The 27,868-nt window shown below is 45.0% G+C and overlaps 1 protein-coding gene across 10 annotated transcripts in view; it reads left to right on the top strand.

The window, feature by feature from the left end:
• PRG4 (proteoglycan 4) overlaps window positions 1-27,868 on the top strand; it is a 166,051-nt gene that overhangs the window by 72,637 nt on the left and 65,546 nt on the right. For 6 of the 10 annotated variants that reach the window (XM_069737250.1, XM_069737246.1, XM_069737249.1 and 3 more), the window contains 2 exons: window positions 21,498-21,578; window positions 25,489-25,593. In XM_069737250.1, the coding sequence (XP_069593351.1) occupies window positions 21,498-21,578; window positions 25,489-25,593 (186 nt within the window). The remainder of the gene's footprint in view (window positions 1-21,497; window positions 21,579-25,488; window positions 25,594-27,868) is intronic. The other 4 variants (XM_069737253.1, XM_069737252.1, XM_069737251.1 and 1 more) reach the window with 1 other exon arrangement.

Genomic DNA, 27,868 nt, shown 5'->3' with positions numbered 1-27,868 from the left:
CGCTGGAGGACCGGCAGCGATTTCCGCCAGCCGGCCCTTTAAATCTTGTAAAGGCAGGTCCTGTGTGTGCGCGCGCGCATTGCCGGCGGCTGAGAAGCGCCGCGGCGGCCGTGCTAGTGCACGAGCACGGCCGCGTTCCTAGGTCCTGCGCACGCTCGTCTGCTGCCTGTGCCAGCGCAGGCACACAGGAGATCAGACCACGAAAGATTTGAAATGTCCCGCGCGCGCGCATAGGGCGCCTCCAGGCTCCACCTGACTGTGTGTGCGTCTGACGCTGGCCGGCCTGCACCAGCGTCAGAGAAAACTGGCTGCTCACCACTGCCTGTCTGCCTGGGATCCTCTTCATCGCCGACGCTGGCCAGGACCCGTCCCACCTCAGCCCTTCATCCTCCCGACCTCACCAGGGACCTGGGTTAGTCCCAACTCCCAAGATGAATTTTTTTTATGTATATACAGCAGTTGCACCTATATAATGTGTATAGACTGCTATATATGCATTATATAGGTGATACTGCTGTGTATAATCACTATACTACCTATATAATGTATGTATAGCAATCTATATCTTATATAGGTGACAGCTACTGATGCATATATATACCTTATATAGGTGACACTGTGGGGTGTGTTTATGTATATATATATGTACATGTATACACAACAGCAGTATCATCTATATAACATATATACATCAGTAGCAGTATTGCCTATATAACATATAGACTGCTATACGTAAATTATATAGGTGGTATAGTGATTATAAACAGCAGTTGCACCTATATAATGTGTATAGACTGCTATATATACATTATATAGGTGATACTGCTGTATATAATCGCTATACCACCTATGTAATGTACGTATAGCAGTCTATATGTTATATAGGTGACACTGCTACTGATGCGTATATACCTTATATAGGTGACACTGTGGGGTGTGTGTATATATCACACCACTGTATACACAGCAGTATCACCTATATAACGTATATACACATCAGTAGCAGTATTGCCCACATATATAAGATACAGATTGCTATATATACATTATATAGGTGATACTGGCTGCTACTGCTGTATATAATCGCAATATCACCTATATAATGTATATACAGCAGTCTATATATAGGCAATACTGCTACTGATGTGTATAGTTGTAGTATCACCTATATATTGTATGTGATAATGTGACTGCTGTACATACATTATATAGGTGAAACATATATATATATATATATATATATATATATAATCAGTTTCACCTATATAATGTATGTATGTACAGCAGTCACAGTATCACATACAATATATAGTGTTGTGAATTCTGTGGTCACAAGTGGTATTGCAGTCTCTGGGCTTCCTCCCTCAGGTGTTTTTGTGAGCTCGTTGGCTGCCTTGCTATTTAGCTCCACCTGAGTCTGTCTTCCTTGCTCCTTGTCAATGTTCCAGTGTTGGATCTGAGCTACTGCATCTTTCCTTGGGCCTGCTGCTCTGCTAGATAAGTGCTTCTAGTTTGTTTTCTGTTTTTTCTGTCCAGCTTGTTATTATCTTTTGCTGGAAGCTCTGAGAAGCAAAGGGGTGCACCGCCGTGCTGTTAGTTCGGCACGGTGGGTCTTTTTTGCCCCTTTGCGTGGTTTTCGTTTTAGGGTTTTTTGTAGACTGCATAGTTCTCTTTGCTATCCTCGCTCTGTCTAGAATATCGGGCCTCACTTTGCTGAATCTATTTCATTCCTACGTTTGTCTTTTCATCTTGCTAACAGTCATTATATGTGGGGGCTGCCTATTCCTTTGGGGTATTTCTCTGAGGTAAGTCAGGCTTGTATTTCTATCTTCAGGCTAGTCAGCTCCTCAGGCAGTGCCGAGTTGCATAGGTAGTGATAGGCGCAATCCACTGCTGCTTCCAGTTGTGTGAGGACAGTTCAGGTACTGCAGTCTACAGAGATTCCACGTCTCAGAGCTCGTCCTATTGTTTTGGGTTTTTGCCAGATCTCTGTATGTGCGCTGATTACTGCACGCTGTGTTGCCTGATTGCCAGCCATAACAGTACAAGGAGCCATTCAATGATTTCCAATAGAGGGAAAAAAGAAATCCTGACATCATTTTTTTTTCTTAGCTCTGTCTTCAGTCTTTTTTTTCCCCTAGACATTAGAGTGCTTCAGGACACAGCTGTGGACATGGATATTCAGGCTCTGTGCTCCTCAATGGATAATCTCGTTGTAAATGTACAAAAGATTCAAGATACTATTGATCAGAAATCGATGCTAGAACCAAGAATTCCGATTCCTGATTTGTTTTTTGGTGACAGAACTAAATTCCTGAGCTTCAGAAATAATTGTAAGCTATTTTTGGCCTTGAAACCTCATTCTTCTGGTAATCCTATTCAACAGGTTTTGATTATTATTTCTTTTTTGCGCGGCGACCCACAGGACTGGGCGTTTTCTCTTGCACCAGGAGATTCTGCATTGAGTAATATTGATGCATTTTTCCAGGCGCTGGGATTGCTTTACGATGAGCCTAATTCAGTGGATCAAGCTGAGAAAAATCTGCTGGCTTTATGCCAGGGTCAGGATGATGTGGAACTATATTGTCAGAAATTTAGAAAATGGTCAGTACTCACTCTGTGGAATGAATCTGCACTAGCGGCTTTGTTCAGAAAGGGTCTCTCTGAAGCTCTTAAGGATGTAATGGTGGGATTTCCTATGCCTGCTGGTTTGAATGAGTCTATGTCCTTGGCCATTCAGATCGGTCGTCGCTTGCGCGAGCGTAAATCTGTGCACCATCTGGCGGTATTGTCTGAGAGTAAGCCTGAGCCTATGCAGTGCAACAGGACTATGACTAAAGTAGAACGGCACGAACACAGACGTCTGAACAGACTGTGTTTCTATTGTGGTGATTCTACTCATGCTATTTCTAATTGTCCTAAACGCACTAGGCGGTTCGATAGCTCTGCCGTTATTGGTACTGTACAGTCCAAATTCCTTTTGTCCATTACCTTAATGTGCTCTTTGTCATCATATTCTGTCATGGCGTTTGTGGATTCAGGCGCTGCCCTGAATCTGATGGATTTGGATTATGCTAAACGTTGTGGATTTTTCTTGGAGCCTTTGCGGTGTCCTATTCCGTTGAGAGGAATTGATGCTACACCTCTGGCCAAGAATAAGCCTCAGTACTGGGCCCAGCTGACCATGTGCATGGCTCCTGCACATCAGGAAGTTATTCGCTTTTTGGTACTGCATAATTTGCATGATGTGGTCGTGTTGGGGTTGCCATGGCTACAAACCCATAATCCAGTATTGGATTGGAACTCTATGTCGGTAACCAGCTGGGGTTGTCAGGGAGTACATGGTGATGTTCCATTTCTGTCTATTTCGTCATCCATTCCTTCTGACATCCCAGAGTTCTTGTCGGACTTTCAGGATGTATTTGAAGAGTCCAAGTCTGATGCCCTTCCTCCGCATAGGAATTGTGATTGTGCTATCGATTTGATTCCTGGTAGTAAATTCCCTAAGGGTCGTTTATTTAATTTGTCCGTACCTGAACACACCGCTATGCGCAGTTATGTGAAGGAGTCCCTGGAGAAGGGACATATTCGCCCATCGTCGTCACCATTGGGAGCAGGGTTCTTTTTTGTAGCCAAGAAGGATGGTTCGCTAAGACCGTGTATTGATTACCGCCTTCTTAATAAGATCACTGTTAAGTTTCAGTATCCCTTGCCATTGATTTCTGACTTGTTTGCTCGGATTAAGGGGGCTAGTTGGTTTACTAAGATTGATCTTCGTGGTGCGTATAATCTGGTGAGAATCAGGCAGGGAGATGAATGGAAAACGGCATTTAATACGCCCGAGGGTCATTTTGAGTATCTGGTGATGCCGTTCGGACTTGCCAATGCTCCATCTGTTTTTCAGTCTTTTATGCATGACATTTTTCGTGAGTATCTGGATAAATTCTTGATTGTTTACTTGGATGACATTTTGATCTTCTCAGATGATTGGGAGTCTCATGTAAAGCAAGTCAGAATGGTTTTCCAGGTACTGCGTGCTAATTCCTTGTTCGTGAAGGGATCAAAGTGTCTCTTCGGTGTGCAGAAAGTTTCATTTTTGGGGTTCATCTTTTCCCCTTCTACTATCGAGATGGATCCGGTTAAGGTTCAGGCCATCCAGGATTGGACTCAGCCGACATCTCTAAAAAGTTTGCAGAAATTCCTGGGCTTTGCTAATTTTTATCGTCGCTTCATCTGTAATTTTTCTAGCATTGCCAGACCATTGACCGATTTGACCAAGAAGGGTGCTGATTTGGTTAATTGGTCTTCTGCTGCCGTGGAAGCTTTTCAGGAGTTGAAGCGTCGTTTTTGCTGTGCCCCTGTGTTGTGTCAACCTGATGTTTCTCTTCCGTTCCAGGTCGAGGTTGATGCTTCTGAAATTGGTGCAGGGGCGGTTTTGTCACAGAGAGGTTCTGGTTGCTCAGTGTTCAAACCATGTGCTTTCTTTTCCAGGAAATTTTCTGCTGCTGAGCGTAATTATGATGTGGGCAACCGAGAGTTGCTGGCCATGAAGTGGGCATTCGAGGAGTGGCGTCATTGGCTTGAGGGTGCTAGGCATCGCGTGGTGGTTTTGACTGATCATAAGAACCTTACTTATCTTGAGTCTGCCAAGCGCTTGAATCCTAGACAGGCCCGTTGGTCGTTATTTTTTGCTCGTTTTGATTTTGTGATTTCATACCTTCCGGGCTCTAAAAATGTGAAGGCGGATGCTCTGTCTAGGAGTTTTGTGGCCGACTCTCCGGGGTTATCTGAGCCGGCGAGTATCCTCAAGGAAGGAGTCATTGTGTCTGCCATCTCCCCTGATTTGCGGAGAGTGTTGCAGAAATTTCAGGCTAATAAACCTGATCGTTGTCCGGCCGAGAAACTGTTCGTCCCTGATAGGTGGACTAGTAAAGTTATCTCTGAACTTCATTGTTCGGTGCTGGCCGGTCATCCAGGAATCTTTGGTACCAGGGAGTTGGTTGCTAGATCCTTCTGGTGGCCATCTCTGTCGCGGGATGTGCGTGCTTTTGTGCAGTCCTGTGGAATTTGTGCTAGGGCTAAGCCCTGCTGTTCACGTGCCAGTGGGTTGCTTTTGCCCTTGCCGGTCCCGAAGAGGCCTTGGACACATATTTCGATGGATTTCATTTCTGACCTTCCCGTTTCTCAAAAGATGTCTGTCATTTGGGTGGTCTGTGATCGCTTTTCTAAAATGGTCCATCTGGTGCCCTTGGTTAAATTGCCTTCCTCCTCTGATTTGGTGCCTTTGTTCTTCCAGCATGTGGTTCGTTTACATGGCATTCCTGAGAATATTGTTTCTGACAGAGGTTCCCAGTTTGTCTCAAGGTTCTGGCGAGCCTTTTGTGGTAGGATGGGCATTGACCTATCTTTTTCCTCGGCCTTCCATCCTCAGACTAATGGCCAGACCGAACGAACCAATCAGACCTTGGAAACATATCTGAGATGTTTTGTTTCCGCTGACCAGGATGATTGGGTGTCATTTTTGCCGTTGGCTGAGTTCGCCCTTAATAATCGGGCCAGCTCGGCTACCTTGGTCTCTCCATTTTTCTGCAATTCTGGGTTCCATCCTCGTTTCTCTTCAGGACAGGTTGAGTCTTCGGACTGTCCTGGTGTGGATTATGTGGTGGACAGGTTGCAGCAGATCTGGACTCAGGTAGTGGACAATTTGACCTTGTCCCAGGAGAAGGCTCAGCTTTTCGCTAATCGCAGACGCCGTGTGGGACCCCGACTTCGTGTTGGGGATCTGGTTTGGTTATCTTCTCGTCATATACCTATGAAGGTTTCCTCTCCTAAATTTAAACCTCGTTTTATTGGTCCGTATAGGATTTCTGAGATTCTCAATCCGGTGTCTTTTCGTCTGACCCTCCCAGACTCCTTTTCCATACATAATGTATTCCATAGGTCGTTGTTGAGGAGATACGTGGCACCTATGGTTCCATCTGTGGAGCCTCCTGCCCCTGTTTTGGTGGAGGGGGAATTGGAGTATGTTGTGGAGAAGATTTTGGATTCTCGTGTCTCTAGACGGAAACTCCAGTATCTGGTCAAATGGAAGGGTTATGCTCAGGAAGATAATTCCTGGGTTTTTGCCTCTGATGTCCATGCCCCAGATCTTGTTCGTGCCTTTCATGTGGCTCATCCTGGTCGGCCTGGGGGTTCTGGTGAGGGTTCGGTGACCCCTCCTCAAGGGGGGGGTACTGTTGTGAATTCTGTGGTCACAAGTGGTATTGCAGTCTCTGGGCTTCCTCCCTCAGGTGTTTTGGTGAGCTCGTTGGCTGCCTTGCTATTTAGCTCCACCTGAGTCTGTCTTCCTTGCTCCTTGTCAATGTTCCAGTGTTGGATCTGAGCTACTGCATCTTTCCTTGGGCCTGCTGCTCTGCTAGATAAGTGCTTCTAGTTTGTTTTCTGTTTTTTCTGTCCAGCTTGTTATTATCTTTTGCTGGAAGCTCTGAGAAGCAAAGGGGTGCACCGCCGTGCTGTTAGTTCGGCACGGTGGGTCTTTTTTGCCCCTTTGCGTGGTTTTCGTTTTAGGGTTTTTTGTAGACTGCATAGTTCTCTTTGCTATCCTCGCTCTGTCTAGAATATCGGGCCTCACTTTGCTGAATCTATTTCATTCCTACGTTTGTCTTTTCATCTTGCTAACAGTCATTATATGTGGGGGCTGCCTATTCCTTTGGGGTATTTCTCTGAGGTAAGTCAGGCTTGTATTTCTATCTTCAGGCTAGTCAGCTCCTCAGGCAGTGCCGAGTTGCATAGGTAGTGATAGGCGCAATCCACTGCTGCTTCCAGTTGTGTGAGGACAGTTCAGGTACTGCAGTCTACAGAGATTCCACGTCTCAGAGCTCGTCCTATTGTTTTGGGTTTTTGCCAGATCTCTGTATGTGCGCTGATTACTGCACGCTGTGTTGCCTGATTGCCAGCCATAACAATATAGGTGATACTACAACTATACACATCAGTCGCAGTATCAACTATATATTGTATATACAGTAGTTTCAATGTGATATATATTCAGCAGTCGCGGTGTCTCTTATGTGATGTATGCATCATAATATAGTATAATGCTGTCTTAAATATGTATATATATATATATATATATATATATACAGTATATAATTGTCTAAGGGTCACTTCCGTCTGTCCTTCTTTCTTTCTGTCACGGTTATTCATTCGCTGATTGGTCTCGCCAGCTGCCTGTCATAGCTGCCGCGACCAATCAGCGACGGCCACAGTCCGGAAGAAAATGGCCGCTCCTTACTCCCCGCAGTCAGTGCTTGGCGTCCGCATACTCCCCTCCGGTCAGCGCTCACACAGGGTTAATGGCAGCATTGACCGCGGTGTAACGCACTCGGTTACCGCCGCTATTAACCCTGTGTGACCACATTTTTACTATTCATGCTGCCTATGCAGCATGAATAGTAAAAATATCTAATGTTAAAAATAATAAAAAAATAAAAAATAGTTACATACTCACCCTCCGGTGGCCCCCCCGGATCAGGAACCGGCCTTTTCCGCTCCGCGCGACGTCCCGGTGACCGCTGCATGCATTGCGGTCTCGCGAGATGATGACGTACGTTCTCGCGAGACCGCAATGCAATCTTCAGACCGGACTGCACGCCAAGCATCGGGGAACGGACGCTTCGATCCGGAGGCTCCAGGAGGTGAGTATGTAACTATTTTTTATTTTAATTCTTTTTTTTTTTAACAGGGATATGGTGCATACTACGTGACTGGCCAATATACTACGTGATTGTGCTGTATACTACGTGACTGGTCAATATACTACGTGATTGTGCTGTATACTACGTAACTGGGCATACTGCCCAGCCACGTAGTATATTGCCCAGCCATGTAGTATATTGCCCATTCACGTAGTATAAAGCACAGAGCCACGTAGTATATTGGCCAGTCACGTAGTATACAGCACAGAGCCACGTAGTATATTGGCCAGTCACGTAGTATATTGCCCAGCCACGTAGTATACTGCCCAGTTACGTGGCTGGGCAGTATACAACGTGGCTCTGTGCTGTATACAACGTGGCTCTGTGCTGTATACTACGTGGCTCTGTGCTGTATACTACGTGGCTCTGTGCTGTATACTACGTGGCTCTGTGCGTAGCTGGGCAATATACTACGTAAACTACGTGGCTGGGCAATATGCTACGTGGCTAAAGAGCACCATGTAAATGGACCTGTGGTCGATCATGCGCACTTCGGCGCCATTCACATGTGGCTCTTCAAATAACGCCTTTAAAAGGAGTGTTGAAGGGCAGGACAAAGTATAGCAAAATTCACTTTTCGGGGGTGGGGAGTGTTTGAGTATGTGGACTGGTGGGGTTTTTTGTGGCAGGGCTGCTTTTTTGTCCCTGTCCGGCCGTGTGTGTGTGTGTGTGTGTGTGATTATACAGTGGGATTGTGCGTGTGTGCACTATATATACAGTGGGGCTGTGCGTGTGTCAATTATACATTGGGACTGTGCGTGTGTGTTTATATATATATATATATATATATATATCTCGCATGTTTGCCGTCACAGGACAACCTGTTCCCGGCGCAGGCACCGGAGAATCCTCACAGAGCATAGTGCGCACGATATGAGGATTCACACATAGTGACTGTAGACATGTAGCTTAAAGGGAACCTGTCACCCCGAAATTCGCGGGTGAGGTAAGCCCACCGGCATCAGGGGCTTATCTACAGCATTCTGTAATGCTGTAGATAAGCCCCCGATGTTACCTGAAAAAGGAGAAAAAGACGTTAGATTATACTTACCCAGGGGCGGTCCCGCTGCTGGTCAGGTCGGATGGGCGTCTCCGGTCCGCTGCGGCGCCTCCTATCTTCTTTCCATGACGTCCTCTTCTGATCTTCAGCCACGGCTCCGGCGCAGGCGTACTTTGCTCTGCCCTGTTGAGGGCAGACAAAGTACTGCAGTGCGCAGGCGCCGGAAAGGTCAGAGGCTCGGCGCCTGCGCACTGCAGTACTTTGTCTGCCCTCAACAGGGCAGAGCAAAGTACGCCTGCGCCGGAGCCGTGGCTGAAGATCAGAAGAGGACGTCATGGAAAGAAGATGGGAGGCGCCGCAGCGGACCGGAGACATCCATCCGACCTGACCAGCAGCGGGACCGCCCCTGGGTGAGTATAATATAACGTCTTTTTCTCCTTTTTCAGGTAACATCGGGGGCTTATCTACAGCATTACAGAATGCTGTAGATAAGCCCCTGATGCCGGTGGGCTTACCTCACCCGCGATTTTCGGGGTGACAGGTGCCCTTTAAGATCCGACAACCCCTTTAAGGATGGGCCGCTACTCATGGGCCACTGCTGTGTACTTGCCCCCCAGGCTAAAATTTGCCAGTCAGCCTCTGCCTGGCAGTTTCTGCCGTGACATTGTTCTCCTGCAGCCGATGCACCACCTGACAACTCCGGGATCGTAGCTTCACCTGTACATTTTTGAGCACAAAAGATTTTTACATATCAGTTGCTTCTCTTGTCATGCTCACCTCTAATACCCTGGATCTAAATATTTAGTAGTCCACAAAATAAGAGATCCACATCATTTTGCCTGTCCGCTTGCATTTTCAAAAATATTACTTCAGCAATCCCAGGTCACAAACCAAAATCTCCGGTAGCAAACCTTATTGGATCACTACTTCTCTGATCACGGAAACCCATAGAATAGTAGCTCACACCCCAGATGTGTAATATTGATTAAATGAAACACAATCACTTATTAAAACTTTTAATGATGTGCATATTTTTAATTTTTATAACTTTTTGTCTTCAAACTTATTTTTGTGCATATTAGTTGTCACATTTGTATAGCATCAATATGTTACAACTGTGTTAGGACTGGCGGAACGCACCAAGACAGATGGTATAGATGCGTTCGCAGTCCGGGGTCCACCGTGCAGGTGAAAACCTGCTGCTAGCAATTAGCAGACTATATGGCGGTACACTAGAGTATACACGCGTGGGTTAACCTCACCCAGCGTGAAAGAAGCAATCCTGTTAAGGCACAGGACCGCGGTACCGCACCTAAAGCGCGAGCAAGTAGTCAGCGAACTCAACCCCAACTGGGATTGAAGTCCGATTAGACCCTTGCTGGCGCAACACCGCAACTGGGTGTGAAATGAAACAGAAGAGCATGCAGTGCCGCACTGACGAACGCCACTAACCACTCAGGCTTGGGTAAGGAAAGCACAGAGGAAGTGCACGGCGCCGTACTGGCGGTCACAGCAACTGGACGCTATAATGTGTGACTAGTGCTGTAGGATAAGTCGGGCGCTAGGTAGCAGCCATACACCTTCCGCGAACAGTCATACTATAGGGTAGGGGTATCCAAGGACGACTTGCACTCACAACATACACACATTAGCAATTGTTTGACAATACTAGCGCATGGCCGTGCGGTCATGCGCAGTTTATATAGCAGCAGCACAGGAAGTGGCCACAACACTTTTGCCCTTCTAGGACCTGCCAAGAGGACCAATGGAATGTGCTGCAGAGCCTGAGCACATGACCCTCGATCTCCAACGGGAGACCTTACGCTGGGCATGCTCAGTACGTGCAGACAAGGACTTAGTCCCAGAGAAGTCCGCTCGCTGCTGACCAGCACAGACTTTAATAGCAGAGACTGGAGAAGCAGCAGTAACTCTCAGAACAGAGTGAGAATGAGCAAGACGCTGGGACCGACATCCTTGCTGAGCAGACTCCACTGCGGCTGGACAAGAATGGGAGACCGCAGCGGAGGTGGCTCGAGATTCCCCCTGTGCAGAAGCGGGAACTCGACCCCTAACATTACCCCCCCTCCTAGGGCCCCCCCCTCCTTGGGCCTCGCTACGTTCGAAGGCAGCAATGAGCTGCGGAGCCCGAATGTGCTCAGCAGGCTCCCAGGACCTATCCTCAGGGCCGTAACCCTTCCAGTCCACCAAAAAAAATTTTTTGCCACGTACCACCTTACACCCCAAGATAGCGTTCACCTCGAAATCGTCCGTAGACGAACCCGATGTCCCGGCAGATGACTCAGAAAACCGAGACATGTATACGGGCTTAAGGAGGGACACATGAAAGGTGTCGGTGATACCAAGGCGTGGAGGAAGGGCCAGACGGTAGACCACAGGATTAACCTGTTCGAGGACCTTGAAGGGACCCAAGTAGCGAGGAGCAAATTTAGTGGACTCAACTCGCAGCCTGATGTTACGGGCGGAGAGCCACACCAAGTCGCCAGGAGCAAAGGACGGGGCGGGGCGCCGATGAGCATCGGCGGAGGACCTCATTCTCTCCTTAGAGGCCCGAATGGCATCCTGAGTGCGGTCCCAAATATCCCATGCCTCCACAGCCCAGTCTGCCACCCTGGAGTCTGCGGAAGACACGGGCATAGGCACAGGTACCCGTGGATGCTGACCATAGTTGAGGAGGAATGGGGTTTGTCCAGTGGAGTCGGCTACGGCGTTGTTCAGCGCAAACTCTGCCCATGATAGCAAGGATGCCCAGTCATCCTGCCTGGCTGAAACAAAATGTCGCAGGTATGTGACCAAGGTCTGGTTGGCCCTCTCTACCAACCCATTCGTCTCGGGATGATAAGCGGAAGAGAGATTCAACTCAATACTGAGAAGACGACACAGCTCTCTCCAGAACCGAGACGCAAACTGGGGACCCCGGTCACTGACAATTTTGTCAGGCATACCATGTAGGCGGAAGATGTGCTTAATGAACAACGCAGCCAAGGCCCGTGCAGAAGGTAACCGTGGTAGCGGCACCAAATGCACCATTTTCGAGAAATGATCGGTGATGACCCAAATGATGGTACAGCCGCGAGACTTGGGCAAACCCACGACAAAGTCCATCCCGACCATCTCCCAGGGCCTATCTGCCACCGGCAAGGGATAGAGCAACCCAGCTGGCCTTTGACGCGGAGATTTATTTTTGGCGCAGGAGACACACGCCAGAATATAATCCCTGACATCCCGGACCATATGCGGCCACCAGTACGTCCTCGCCAGTAGCTCAGATGTCCTCTTTGTCCCAAAGTGTCCACCCACTCTGGACGAATGAGCCCAAGAGAGAACCTCCGGTCGCAAATTAATGGGCACAAAAGTCTTGCCCGGAGGCACAGACTCAAGCGAAACCGGTGCTACGGTTCTCAGGCTCTCAGAGGGAACAATAAGCCGAGGCTCCTCTTCCTCCTCTTCAGTTGACATAAGGGAGCGAGAGAGAGCATCAGCACGAATATTCTTCTCCCCGGCGAGAAAATGAAGAGAAAAGTGGAACCGGGAAAAGAACAAGGACCATCTGGCTTGGCGAGAATTTAGCCGCTGGGCTGTCTGTAAGTAGACCAAATTCTTGTGGTCAGTGTAAACCTGGAAGGGAAACCGCGCACCTTCCAGAAGATGTCTCCACTCTGAAAAGGCCAACTTCATTGCTAGCAGCTCCCTATCCCCGATGGAGTAGTTTCTCTCCGCTGGCGAGAAAGTCTTAGAGAAGAAGAAGCATGGATGCTTCCGACCTTGAGCATCCTTCTGGTAGAGGACTGCTCCAGCACCAACGGACGAGGCATCCACCTCCATTAGGAATGGCTTATCCACATCGGGACGATGTAAGATGGGAGCGCTAGCAAAGTGGGACATAATAGAAGTGAAGGCCTTGGAGACCTCTTCCGACCACAATTTAGGATTCGCTCCCTTCTTGGTGAGGGCTACCAAGGGAGCTACCAGAGTTGAGAAGTGGGGAATGAACTGGCGGTAATAGTTAATGAACCCCATAAAGCGCTGCACCGCTTTAAGAGAATGGGGCTCTTGCCAGTCCATCACAGCCTGTAGTTTGGCAGGATCCATAGCCAATCCCTGGGCGGAGATGATATAGCCCAGGAACGGCAAAGACTCCTGCTCAAACATACACTTCTCCAACTTAGCGTAAAGAGAGTTTGCCCGTAGGAGGTCGAAGACTCTGCCAACATCTCTCCGGTGGGAGTCAATATCTGGAGAAAAGATGAGAATATCATCCAGATAGACTACAACTGAGGTGGAAAGCATATCCCGGAAGATGTCGTTGACAAAGTCTTGAAAAACGGCTGGGGCATTACAGAGCCTGAAGGGCATCACCAGATACTCATAGTGCCCATCTCTGGTGTTAAACGCCGTTTTCCATTCATCCCCCTCACGGATGCGAATCAGGTTGTAAGCACCCCGCAGATCTAATTTAGTAAATACCCTTGCTCCCCGAAGCCTATCGAAGAGCTCAGATATCAAGGGCAAAGGATACTTGTTCTTAACGGTGATAGCGTTAAGACCAATGTAGTCTATGCATGGACGTAGCTCCCCATTCTTCTTCTGCACGAAGAAGAACCCTGCCCCAGCAGGTGACACTGACTTCCTGATAAACCCTCTTGCCAGATTCTCTTGAATGTACTGAGACATGGCCTCCGTCTCCGGGAGAGATAATGGATAAACTCGACCCCGGGGAGGCTCCGCACCAGGCAAGAGATCAATAGGACAGTCATAGGGGCGATGGGGCGGAAGGGTCTCCGCCGCCTTCTTGGAGAACACGTCTGCGTAAGACCAATATTGCTTGGGGAGAGAGGATAGATCTGCGGGTACCTCAGTAGTAGCAACCTGAACGCACTCTCGGTGACACCTACCCCCACATGATTCACCCCATCCCAGAATTCTGCCTGAGGACCACTCGATGTAAGGAGAGTGGTACTGTAGCCAAGGTATCCCCAACAGGACCTCATCAATACCCTCAGGAATGACGAGCAGAGAAATAATCTCCTGATGGGATGACGACAGGGACAGAGTAACAGGGATGGTATGATGTGTTATCTGTGTGGGGAGTGTCGACCCATTCACCACTCGTACCGTTACTGGTTGAGATAGCATAACCAGGGGTATTGCGTGACGTTGGGCGAAGGCAGAAGACATAAAATTGCCCTCCGCCCCAGAATCCACGCAGAGGTCTACCGAGTGGGAGGATGAGCCAAAGGTAATTGTCCCCTTAAAGGACAATTTGGAGGCAAACGTCGCAGTGTCTAGTGCACCTCCACCTACTACCACTAGACGCTGATGTTTCCTCGACCGCTGATGACATCTGGTGGCAAGATGTCCTGACTGTTGGCAAACATGGCAACCCTGGAGTGCACGAGCGGTCTGGGACTTAGATCACGCTCGTGACACCACCTTAGGTTCCTGGAACTCAGGAGCCTGGACTGGAGATTCCAAAGGTTTGGCAAAGGTGGGAGCCAGCCGAAACCTCTGCCTACACTGGGCTCGCTCTAACCTCCGCTCGTGAAAACGGAGGTCAATGCGAGTAGATACTGCTATTAACTCCTCCAGTGTGGCGGGAATCTCCCTAGTGGCCAGAGCATCCTTAACGTGGTAAGCCAGCCCCCTCCAAAATATAGGGATAAGGGTTTTATCCGACCACTCCAGCTCAGATGCCAGAGTGCGGAAATGGACGGCAAAAAGGCTGACCAAGGACGAGCCCTGAGTCAGTGCCAACAGTTGGAGCGCCGTGTCATGGGTGACACGAGGTCCTAGAAAGACCTGTTTCAGAGTGCTCAGGAATAACGGAGCACTCTGCACCACATGATCGCCACGCTCCCACAGCGGCGTAGCCCACTGCAACGCCCTGTCCGACAATAAGGAAATTATAAAGCCCACCTTAGCCCGCTCTGTAGGGAAACGAGAGGCCAGAAGCTCGAGATGTATTGAGCACTGACTCACGAAACCCCTACAGGACTTACTGTCACCAGAAAATTTCTCTGGTAGCGGGAGGCGAGATAGCGTCGGTACAGGAGCGGCAGTGGACAAGGTAGCTGCAGCCACACTTGCAGCCTGAACAGCGACAGCAGTAACATCCACAGCTGAGGTTGAACGCTCAAGAGCCGCCAACCTTCCCTCCAGCTGCTGGATGTACCGCTGTAAACGCTGGTCGTCCGCCATTTTACTAGCCAGACCCTGGCGCTAGTATTCTGTTAGGACTGGCGGAACGCACCAAGACAGATGGTATAGATGCGTTCGCAGTCCGGGGTCCACCGTGCAGGTGAAAACCTGCTGCTAGCAATTAGCAGACTATATGGCGGTACACTAGAGTATACACGCGTGGGTTAACCTCACCCAGCGTGAAAGAAGCAATCCTGTTAAGGCACAGGACCGCGGTACCGCACCTAAAGCGCGAGCAAGTAGTCAGCGAACTCAACCCCAACTGGGATTGAAGTCCGATTAGACCCTTGCTGGCGCAACACCGCAACTGGGTGTGAAATGAAACAGAAGAGCATGCAGTGCCGCACTGACGAACGCCACTAACCACCCAGGCTTGGGTAAGGAAAGCACAGAGGAAGTGCACGGCACCGTACTGGCGGTCACAGCAACTGGACGCTATAATGTGTGACTAGTGCTGTAGGATAAGTTGGGCGCTAGGTAGCAGCCATACACCTTCCGCGAACAGTCATACTATAGGGTAGGGGTATCCAAGGACGACTTGCACTCACAACATACACACATTAGCAATTGTTTGACAATACTAGCGCATGGCCGTGCGGTCATGCGCAGTTTATATAGCAGCAGCACAGGAAGTGGCCACAGCACTTTTGCCCTTCTAGGACCTGCCAAGAGGACCAATGGAATGTGCTGCAGAGCCTGAGCACATGACCCTCGATCTCCAACGGGAGACCTTACGCTGGGCATGCTCAGTACGTGCAGACAAGGACTTAGTCCCAGAGAAGTCCGCTCGCTGCTGACCAGCACAGACTTTAATAGCAGAAGCTGAAGAAGCAGCAGTAACTCTCAGAACAGAGTGAGAATGAACAAGACGCTGGGACCGACATCCTTGCTGAGCAGACTCCACTGCGGCTGGACAAGAATGGGAGACCGCAGCGGAGGTGGCTCGAGATTCCCTCTGTGCAGAAGCGGGAACTCGACCCCTAACAAACTGTTTTTAAATTATTACTGTTTATTTTAACATTGTCACACATGAACTTTGACACAACATGTACTCTGTTTGGCTTTTTTTTTTATTTTTAAAGACCACTTATAAAACTATCTAATCCCGATATGACACACATTAGGTTTTGTCCTGAAGAAGAGGTCCTGTGTGACTTCAAAACACGTTAACTGTTAAAAATCTATTGAAATAAAACTTTTTATGGAACTAATAGTGTTATAATGCATGCAAATAATTATAAAAGACCAAGTGTAACTATACCATAAAGTATAGCATCAAATCATTGTGTCATCTGTTGGGCTGAATTACATATATCCAAATACTTCCATGCAGCTGCCCCTATGAACTATGTATGGCAAATAGAATACTATGCAATATCGAAATGCATTCCTCAAAATTGAAATTGCAGCACAAAGAAGGAAAACTTCATGTTTTCCAGTATCAGTTCGGTAGAATAAGTAGCCCTAGTTCAAACTCTCCTAGGATAGGCATTGCTATGACCCACGGACTCTTGGGGGGGACGATCGTCTGAAAACCGCTCCCTGGTTAAGATAGGTGAAGAGGTAAGACTCCAGATATAACCACAGAGGAGTGGGAAAAGACACTGGAGTCTCCGCTTCATGTGTCTCTTGCAATCAAATTGTACAAAATGATACAGCTTTACTTCATACACCATCATTATTTATATTTTAATTGTTACCAGTGAGGAATGTCTGGTGCAGATTTTTGGCACAGAGGCATGGGGATGTCATCATATATGTTCATTCTGAGAAGATGTAGGACTTCTGAAGGACTTCTGGGGAATTTCCACCCCACACACATTTGAGGTCCATTTACTGGGTACCTTACAGGAGTCCTTGTGGACACATCATAATTGTATTTTTTGCGGGAAGCTCTCTTCCTGGCTAGAAAGGAGATAACTCTCAGGTGGATTGGCGACTGAACGCCTTTTCTCAATGGAAAAAAATTGGTTAACATGGTAATTCCTTATGGAAACTGGGTGTTCAAAAATAGAGGATGCCCTCAAAAGTTCTATAAAGTGTGGGGTGAGTGGTGCACATACTCCAGGACCTCCTATTCTTTCAACATCCTCAAATTCCACCTACTTTCTGATCTTGGTGGAGACATTTGAGCAGATGTGTTTCTACTGTTCTACTATTAGGATATTGGAAAGGAGTTAGGTCTCAATCTGAAGATATATACGAACTATAATATCCACTTTATAATTCTATTGTGGTTATTTATGTTCATATATCTGTTTTGTATGAGTATGTTTATGAAACCTTACAGATTATTATTCTATTTGTGGCTCTATACTGAGTATTGATATAGAATGTGTCTACCATGAATCTATATCAGGAATCTCAAATTTGACCAGGTAAATGAGCCGCACATACAGTAGAAAAAATTTGAAGTTGAAAGGCTCTATTCCTTGAGAGACAGAATTAAATTTTCAGTAATACCATATTTTTTCTGTGTGACTTTTAGAACACGTTGTACATTTTTTGTATCAATGTAAAGAAAAAACTACATTTTTATGTGCTTTTATTTATATTTTTTATGGTAATCATCGTATGGATTAGGGTGCTTTTCACATTGTTTTATGTCATACATTCATTAATCCCATCAGGGCTTGTGTCCAAAACCCCTGCCCACCCCCACCCCCCTGCAAAACGGGAGTTGGGCTTATGCGCCGATGGGGCTGTAGACTGTATTGATACTAGTAGATCGATCTTGCACCCTGCCATGCATAATTTTCGGGCTTATATGCCTACTGGAGATGGACATCCAGACTAAGTCCATTATATGACCCCATTGGCACATAAACCTGAATCCAGTTTTGATGGGATCAACGAATGTGCGACAAAACACAAGGTGAAACCAGATATGTACTTTTTGTTTACTTTCATTTTTATATAAAACTATGTTTTTAGTGGCTAAATATTTTTCCGTTTTTTTTTTGTACTTTATTTAGAAAAATTTTTTTTTGCAATTTTTATTCTTTTTATCCCTTAGTGCCTATATGGGACTTTCACTTGCCTGATCCCTGACCTAATACCCTGCAATATTGATGTACTGCAGGATATTAGATCTTTCAGTTTTACACTGACTCTTTGCCTGCTAGACCCTGCAAATCGCCATCACAATTGACAGCGGATCAAAGGGACTAAACAGGTGCTCGGTGCACCCTTGATGTGGTCAAACATTTAACCTTCCTACTTACTTGTTTTTCCTCTATCTTCATGCCCTCTCTTCTTTTATTCTTTAGTTGACAACTCTGGCTTTCTACATCTAGGGAAGGGTGGAGATAGATGGAAAACAAGTAGGAGGGAAAGTGAACATAAATGTTTAGTCTTTCAGTCATTCTGTCTGCCTTAAATTGTTCACAATTGGAGCCAATACTGATCATGGCTGTTCCTGCAGGGTGAGAGCTATGATGTAGAGCTGATATCCGCATGATGATGGTTCACAAGCATGATTGTGAGCCGACGTTATCAAACTACCGTGCATGTACATCAGTTTGCGGGAAGTCATCTACTGTGACATCCCAGTCCATGTTGATAAGAAGTTAAAAAAATCCTCCTTTCATTATCACCAGCAATTCAGCAGTGCCACAAATAGATGCCTTTGCTCCGACACACTGCTGTGGGGTGATGTGACTAAGGGGTGCTGCCTCACTCCTGCCTGCTCTCTGCTGCTCCAAGGATGTCTCATGACCTCTGGTACCTCAGGGGCTGCAAATTTCTGCCTCTATAGCCAAATGCAGCCCCATCAAGCCCTGAGTTTCAGTCTACATTGTAACGTTCCATATATGACTTGTTTGAGTTCAAGAATATATTGCTTCTTCTATTCAGTTTCGAGTATGAGCACTACACATAAGAATACAATTCCACATCTCGGCATGCTATCTACGAGGTTTGTAAAGGTTGTTTAAAGGCTGCACAATGGCCCCTAAAGGGAACCTGTCACATTGTTTTTTGCTGTGAAATTGGCCCCAGTGTGTGGTTAGTGATCCAATATGCATCACTGACATGGTTTTCTCTTTATATCCTGAGGGAATTGCCTCACATACCTTTTGTTTCGGTCATAGGTCGGTCAGTGTCCTGTTCAAATTATGCACATCCTCAGCATTGTGACAGGCCTGACTTCACAGCAACGGCCGAGGAACTCCTGCACGTGCGCAGTGCCCATCAGCTCCCCCGGCATGCGAAAACTAAATATGGGTGTATGTCCCCAGACACACGGCGGCTCCGGAGCAAGTGCACATATGAAAAGAAGCTGGGGACGTACAACCGGGAGCTGATGGAAATCCGATGCTTGTGCACTGCCCATCTGCTGTAGAAAAAACAGCCAAAAACGGCGCTCTCAGGGACAGAATTATATAAATATTAGATTTTTGAGGTTGTTGATTTATGTAGTGTGCTATCTAAAAACAGCATAGCACACAATACTCTTGCATAACTGCTGCTTCTCTGTTGGCCAGGACCTCCAAACAAAGAAGGGAACCATTGATAAGTAGTAGCTAATGGGAGACTCTGGTTTATGACAGTATTACCAGTATAGTAGAAAGGAATAAAAGCTTCCTTGCCGGATGTAGTGGACATAGTACAGTATATTTCTTATTAAAAGATAGGCATTACAACAGGGGTGTCAAACTGCATTCCTCGAGGGCCGCAAACAGGTCATGTTTTCAGGATTTCCTTGTATTGCACAGGTGATAATTTAATCACCTGCACAGAATGATTCCAGCACCTTGTGTAATGCAAAGGAAATCTTGAAAACACGCATGGTCTGAGGCCCTTGAGGAATGCAGTTTGACACCCCTGCATTACAATGTTTAAAACAAATAGATATTCAGATCTGAGCCAGGACCTTCTTCAGGTACAAAACATGATCAAAAATGTATGTTTTTGATGGCTTCCGTGCACACTCTATATGTATAAATACAACGCATAGAGAGAAAACATCCACCTTTCTGATCCAATCTTACAGAAAAAGATAATGCAAGCTAATGTGATAGAAAGGTGTCATCACTGTTCGTTGTGTATGGGTCTGCATACTGATACAACACCACTGAAAGCACTTGCAATGAACAAGTGACCTTCGGAACTGGACTATGGAGCAATGAAAGGTGGCAGGAACTGATGAATTATGTTTTCTGTATCATGTGGACAGATAGGAGCGTGTATAACTTTGTCATCTGCACCACAAAGGGATCATTTGGGCATTTCTATATTTTAAAAAGCATAAAAAGACTGTGAGGCCCGGCACGTGTTATTACACCCAGTTTGTTGCCACCGGTTGCCAACTGGCTAGCCAAAGCACTGTATATTGAGGTCAATTTGACATTGCTAAGCCTGTCTTTGTCTTTGTTTTAAATAATTTGAAAAGGTTTGGATGCCGTTCTAAGAGACCTTACAGGGTTATACTGGTCTCTCCAAGGCAATTGAAGACTTTCGAGTACTTTCTATTTGCCGCAGGTCAATTCATTTCCAATAAAATTTTTGGGTTGAACCAGATTAATCAAATTTTTGAAAATGTGATTATCTCCAATGCCTTAAAGGGAATTAGTCAGCAGCATTTACACACCTAATGTGCCACATGAAAGAATTTTAGTGTGGATAAATGCCTTTCTATACAAGTCCCTATATGTTTAACCAACTACTCTTAGCTTTTTGGAGACATGGAAATGCAGCTTCTTCACGGGGAAGCCAATGGGAGTGCAACCAGTCACACGGCATTATTAGAACAAAAAGGTGCATGTACGGGACTTTGAGTGGCGAATGATGGCATATCTCATAAACGTTCACCTTTCACGTAAAGCAGGTACTAAATACCCTGGTGGCACAAGATAGTGAGAGGTAACTCACTGGCTCCAGCTCTATTCGGCAGGTTCTAAGTTCTGGTAGCTGATTGTGGCCATTGCTCTTCTTGAATTGATCACATACATCAGGCAAGGGCAGATTAGACAGAGGTCTGTGGAGTAGAAGTGGGCCAATTTGGAGCTCAAATTTGGTGTTTGGGGCAAAGTACTGGGTTCCAAGCATTAGTACCATTGCCTTGTAGAACTACTTTCAGTGTTCAACCCAAGTCTGATCTAGGATAAATGTAGGAGGCGTAGACACAGATATACACATAACTTGTAAGGATGTTGCATCTGAGCAGCAGCCCTCTATTTTTGTCATAAAATATGTACACAGATTTTAATACCAATACCACCATTATACTGTATTTAGGAGATCAACTCTTATTTAGTAGTGTAATCTTTTTAGCAAGTTTATTTACTTCCATTCACATAATCCGCAAAAAGAGTTAATAAAATCTGCCTAAAATTTGTAGTTGTGTACACTGAAATGATGATAATATCATGTAATGTAATGACACAATGCATTTTTCTTTCAGTTGCCTGTTTGCAGCACACATTAACACTGTCTATAGTTTCCAAATACAAAAGACGTATAAAAGCATGAGCATTGAGCAAGCCAATAATATTCTCTTTATATCATTATTTTACCATTAAAAGACCCAACTACCAAAGATGGAAAACCAAAAAAGCCCAAAAGACCTGGTGATGAACCTGAAGACCCTGATGCACCTCCTAAAGGTACTTGCTTATGAGGCTTGGAAAGGGGTTTACATTTCTATTCAGTTCTACTTTTCCTCTTTCAGAACATTTTTAGTTACAAAGGATCTAGAAGCTGCATAAACAGTATAAATGAAGATGGGCTTCTCTCAGATCTAGATATTTGAAGATATCACTATCCCTAAATGTGCCTGTATACCCTATAAAGCTGTCAATAGCTATATCTCCCACCTCTCCTATATACATGAGACTGAGCGTTTATGTAACCTCTATGGGGAAAGTGGAGTAAGGGTTCCTAAAAACGCTTGTTCACAATAATCTTGCAGTGTAAAGTGGCTGCCGATCATCTGATGAATCTTGTTTGTAGGGTGAAATGATCTTTTGTGCTGCAGAAAAGATTATGGTTCTCGGCAGCCCACCATCCTTTGTAACAGAAATTGCGCTGTCGAGAACAATAGCAGCATATGCACACTGAGAAATCTATTACAGATAATTCATTAATTCATCAACATAATTGCTGTCTGCCTGTATAAACAGGTTTTTAAATGACCCCCAATCGAACTTTAAATGCAAGTTGTTTGATAACGCTATTCACCTGCAGATATAGGGAAAATTAATTTATTTCTCTTGGGAGCCACTGATCTTCAGTCATGCAGGAGTGCCCGGCGCTATTACAGTCACCGCTCAGAGCACTGAGAACGGTGACTGTAGCCATGCCCTGGCACTGACTGATAATGGCTCTTCATTAATGCACCACAGAGCCGTCTGCCAGTCAGTGCCGGGGTGTGCCTACAGTGCTGCCAGTGGTGACTGTTTCAGGCACACTTGTATGACTGAAAGCATGTGGCACCTGAGAAATAAAGTTCATTTTCTTCCAAGTGAAGCACTTTCAGCACTGCGGCAAGGAAACTTAATGATGCCATTAAACTATAGAGATACGGTTAATCTGCAGGTTAATAGTGCTATCAGACATGACAGGTTCCCTTTAAGCCTCTGCTAGATGGATTATGTGCCAATAAAAGCAAAGGATGATCTGAAAAATTCAAACTGCCTAATTCTTATGACAATGTTGAGGGAGATTCAGGAGACTCCGTAAGGCCCTAATACATACTGGATTCTTGTCAACTGGACCAACCGATATCGACAAAGAAATATGCATAGGGCCCCAACTCTTCCCCAACAGATAATGTTGGGGGTGATAAGGATCCTGTATATTGGATTTTGAGCTGCCAATCCTTTTGGTCTTGGTGAGATAAGACCCCAATAGAGATGTTTGGCAACATTTCTCTGATTGAGAAGCCCTCAATCCCCCCAAAACACTTGGGCCCTGATTTATTAAGACATGCTTTGTACATGCCAGTCTCAATGAAGGGGTGTGGGGGAGTAAGAGTAAGTAGTTGATTCATAAAATCAATCAGGTGCATCTTACAAGTGGCGCTGGACTAGAGTAAGATTTCTGGCATAAGGTACACCACAAATTGAACATGAATCAGATGAGGGGGTGTTTTCACGATCCTATCCCACCCATCGGTCCCGTACTTTGATGGAGCTGGCTAGGACTAACATGAATATGTCAAAAGTTTCAACATTTGTGCACAACTTCATATTTAACAAAAATGGTGCAAATTTTCTAAGTGTTTTTCTTCAGGAAGTTCTCCAAGAATCTTTGCCTTTTTGGTGGGGTAAATACTTCTCTGCAGATATTATTGTTATAGCAGGTCACTTAAACACAAATTATGAACATCAATAAAATATGCATTTAAAACATAGCTAAAAATATTGTGAAATATGGCGAATAAATTTAAAATTAAACAATAGACTATGAAGCATCAAAGTGTTTTAACCATGAATCTGGTGTAACACACTTTGATTAATCACAAACTTTTTGCACAACTAGAGGTTTCAAAAAATGTTGTGACTTTAGTTCTTTACACTCCATTTTTGCACAGCACAAAATGGGCAGAGCTGAGGTGGGATGGGGGCTGCCCCCACAGATTGTCTATTTCATTATCAGCTGTGTTCATACCTTATGCTTACTCCAATCCTAGACTAGAGTACGAATTGTGGTCAGGTGTATGGAGGTGCGAGCCACTTGTCAGATGCTTCGGATTCATTCAAAGGCATTCACCTCCAAGAGATCCCCTCATTAAGACTGGAATTGTTTTCACCGGTCTTGGTGAAAAATTTGTGAAGAGCAGATTTTCCTTTAAAGCCACGTTCACAAGTTCAGCATTTTCCATCAGTATTTGTAATTCAAAATCAAGAGTGAAACAATCAGAGAAGCATAGTATAAGCACGTCACCACTTCTGTATTTATCACCCACTCCTGGTTTTGGCTCACACATGCTGAGGTAAAATACTGAGCAAACGCTGAAAGCCTAATTTATAGGTTAGTAATTGTGTTCAGTATTTCATCAATATTTATAAGCCAAAACCAGGAGTTACTCCAAAAGACAGAACATGTTTCAGTTATAGATTTTATCTTATTTGTGGCCTACAAATACTCGTGCAAAATACTGACCAAATACTGATACTGACATGTGAATAAAGCCTTATAGGGACTGTCAGCCCAGAATGACTGCTCCAACCAAGTCTAGGTGCTCGGTGCATCATGGTGGGGCCAATCATTTATATACACTTTCACACCTGCTAGTTTTCCCTGTAACTTTGCCCTTCTCTGGCTCTATAAAGTCAGAGCTGTCAATCAAAGAAGGGGGCGGAGAAAAAGGGAGAACAAGTGATTGAAGCGGTGCACTTAAAGGGAATCTGTCACCACATATGACTTATCTAAACTATTAATATGAGCATACAGGCTACAGAAAGCGGAGGAGAGCGAGACCTATGTGCCTCATATCAGATGTGTTGTCGAGAAGCCATCTTTTATCACTTTATGTAAATGACCTGTGGGGAGGACGCTGCCTGGAAGATAACTCTGCCTCCAGAGCTTGTCTTATATGAAGTCAAGTGTGGTGACAGATTTCCTTTAAATGTTTGGCCATGCCAAGGTCACGTCTTTGCTTGGTTTGAACAGTCATTCTGTGCTCACAAACTCCGTTTAATACGCTAAAGATATTTCAGTAAAGCAAGTAATGTCATGAAAATGATGGAAAGACACTTTTTGCTTCATAAAATGTAAATATCAACTTTAATTATAAAATTATTGTGATCGAGCTCAAGATGGTGACAATCTGTCTGTGGTTTAACGACCACTAACAATCAGATGGAGACCCCCGGACTAGTGCACAAGAGTTCTGGCTTAGGGGACTCATGGAAATGTAAAGATTATCAATACTATCTTGTGAGGACAAACAGAGAACTGTAGACAGTGGGCCTCCTGAATAAAATCTAGTGCAGATAATTAGTGGTGAGGTCTGTCGTGTCAGATAACATCCCGGCTTTCATGATTTTTATCAATAAGACCAAATCTGTGCACTTTCCAAGCTTTCAAAAGGGAGGTGACCTTTCTTTATATGACCACCATGTTTATGGCTATGTTAGGGGTACATGGATATTTGTGCCGCCATAAGTCTTGTAAAGATATTTTTATAAGGAATGAAGTCAGTTAATATCTTATTTTATTACTAGCGCTTGTTAGGCCGGTTTCCTACGTCAATGAAACATGGACTGTACGCAGATTGCAATACCTGGTCTGAGGGGAGAATCTCCAGACATACAGTATCACATACAGTATCTATACCTATGATGTAATTACCTCAGGTCAGGAGATCCGGCAGTTGGGCCAGACATTGCGATCTGAGCAGAAAAAGTATTCCATGGATATGTGAAACCATAATTAGAGGGTCTCCTCCATTCCACTGGTCAGTCACATTGTCAGCCAGTAAATATATTGTGACTAAACAAGACTACTACTCTGCATTATAAATACACATCTGTATCTATTCTGCATGTGTGAAAGTAAATCTGTTTTCAGAACCAAATCAAAGAGACCCTGATGATGATGATAAAACCAGAAAACCCACAATACCAAAAGAAAAAGATGGTGATGATCCCAAAGATACAGGAAAGCCTTCTAACGGTTAGCTTGTTTTAAGCATTTGTTCACACGTTACAGATTTGCTACCGGTTTTCCATCCATATTCGTGGAAAATCCTCAGAATTACAGTAGCACCAAAGTGAATGACACTTTACCAAGCCTCTTCCACCCTCTGCAGATAGTTTCCTTGTGCCGGAAGTTTTTTTAAATCAGTAGCATACACATTTTTTTTTTCGGATTTTCACCATGCGAATCACCATTTGCAATGAATAGATATGTACAGCAAATCCCCAACAAAATCTGTGTGTATCATATGCAGATCCACAACACAATCTGCAACAGATTTTTTGTCACGTGTGGACAAACTCTTAAAGTATGAAAAAAAACAAACAGCAAAAATATTAGATACTCTGCAAAATGGTTTACTGAGTCAAGATAGCCCAGACCTGCAGCGCTTAGAAAGCTGCATGTGCCTGTTAGTAAGAGAGGATTCTGTCAAAGATAAATTACACTCACGCATGCACGCCTAGCATCACCAGATGAGAGTGGGCAGAAAGTAGACAGCTACAGGTGCATCTCACAAAATTAGAATATCATCAAAAAGATCATTTATTTTAATTCTTCAATACAAAAAGTGAAACTTATATATTAATAGAGTCATTACAAACTGAGTGATCTATTTCACTAGTTTATTTCTGTTAATGTTGATGATTATGGCTTACAGCCAATGAAAACCAAAACGTCATTATCTCAGTAAATTAAAATACTTTATAACACCAGACTGAAAAAATAATTTTAAAATCCGAAATGTTGGCCTACTGAAATACATGTTCAGTAAATGCACTCAATACTTGGTCGGGGCTCCTTTTGAATCACATACTGCATCAATGCGGCATGGCATGAAGGCAATCAGCCTGTGGCACTGCTGAGCTGTTATGGAAGCCCAGGGTGCTTTGATAGCAGCCTTCAGCTCGCCTGCATTGTTGGGTCTAGTGTCTCTCATCTTCCTCTTGACAATATCCCATAGACCTTGGAAGTCAAGGTCCCAGAGTCTGGAGGAAGAGTGGAGATGCAGACAATCCAAGCTGCTTGAGGTCTTGTGTGAAGTTTCCACAATCAATGATGGTTTCGGGAGCCATGTCATCTGCTGGTGTAGGTCCATTGTGTTTTACTAAGACCAAAGCCAATGCAGGCATCTACCAGGAAATTTTTAGAGCACTTCATGCTTCCCTCTGCCAGCAAGCTTTTTGGAGATGGAAATTTCATTCTCCAGCAGGACTTGGCACCTGTCCACACTGCCAAAAGTACCAATACGTGGTTTAAAAACAGCAGTATCACTGTGATTGATTGACCAGCAAACTCACCTGATCTTAACCCCATAGAGAATCTATGGGGTATTTTCAAGAGGAAGATGAGAGACACCAGACCCAACAATGCAGACGAGCTGAAGGAGGAGTGTCCGCCCGCCAACCCTGCTACCAGATCCTCAAGAGAAAATTTGAGATTACCCAGATCCATTTTTATTTCAGCAACAACTCGCTATTTCTGTTGTCTATCCACTATCGAGAAGTAAAATTCTAACTACCTGGTGATATATTTATAGACTAAGCTACTACCCCTCTTCTAGAACTTTCTGTCTATTCCACCATGCAGTAACTCTTTCCTGTCTATAGTGTATTCTAAATAATGCGGACCTGTCAGCAAGATTTTCAACCGCTGACTAACGGTATGAGCGTAAAGCCTCTTTAGCTCTTATTATAGTCTTACCTTTCTAGTAGAATTTCATTGGGTCTATTTTGAGAAAAATATTTTTGAAGGTATTTTTTCCAGTTTATCAGAGTGAGCACTTCTTTCACCAGTTGTGCTGTATTGTGCTACCCATTGCTGGTCTCCACTCACCGCCAAAGTCCGGTTGCTGATTGATTGTCCTATGCAGGCACTACATTTCATTGCAATTATGATTAAAAAGCAAGTAAAAACCCCATTCCAAAAAGCAATGAAAAAACACAAATAACTTACTGTAATTTACCTAAAAGATAAAGAAATGCTGTAGAAAATCTTCAGCATCAAGAACGGAAAATATTCATTGTAGGAACATTACCTAAGGGTTATAGAATGTTACAGCTTTATAAACTGAGTTGATTCCAATGTGGCAATACCAATTATATGTACTTTTGTTTTGCTCATTTTATGGTTTTTCAGACAATTTTTTACCCCCTTTTTTCAACTTAATCCCCATATTCATGGCATAAATACGTTCTGTGATGTACAGACGGGCCATGGGTCTCCCGACCTGAATTGATTCATCAGTTACTTA

The sequence above is a fragment of the Ranitomeya imitator genome, chromosome 8 (genome assembly GCF_032444005.1).
Source record: "Ranitomeya imitator isolate aRanImi1 chromosome 8, aRanImi1.pri, whole genome shotgun sequence".
Taxonomy (NCBI): Eukaryota; Metazoa; Chordata; class Amphibia; order Anura; family Dendrobatidae; genus Ranitomeya; species Ranitomeya imitator.
The sequence above is the reverse complement of the archived record's forward strand: the minus strand, read 5'-3'. Positions and strand labels throughout refer to the sequence as shown.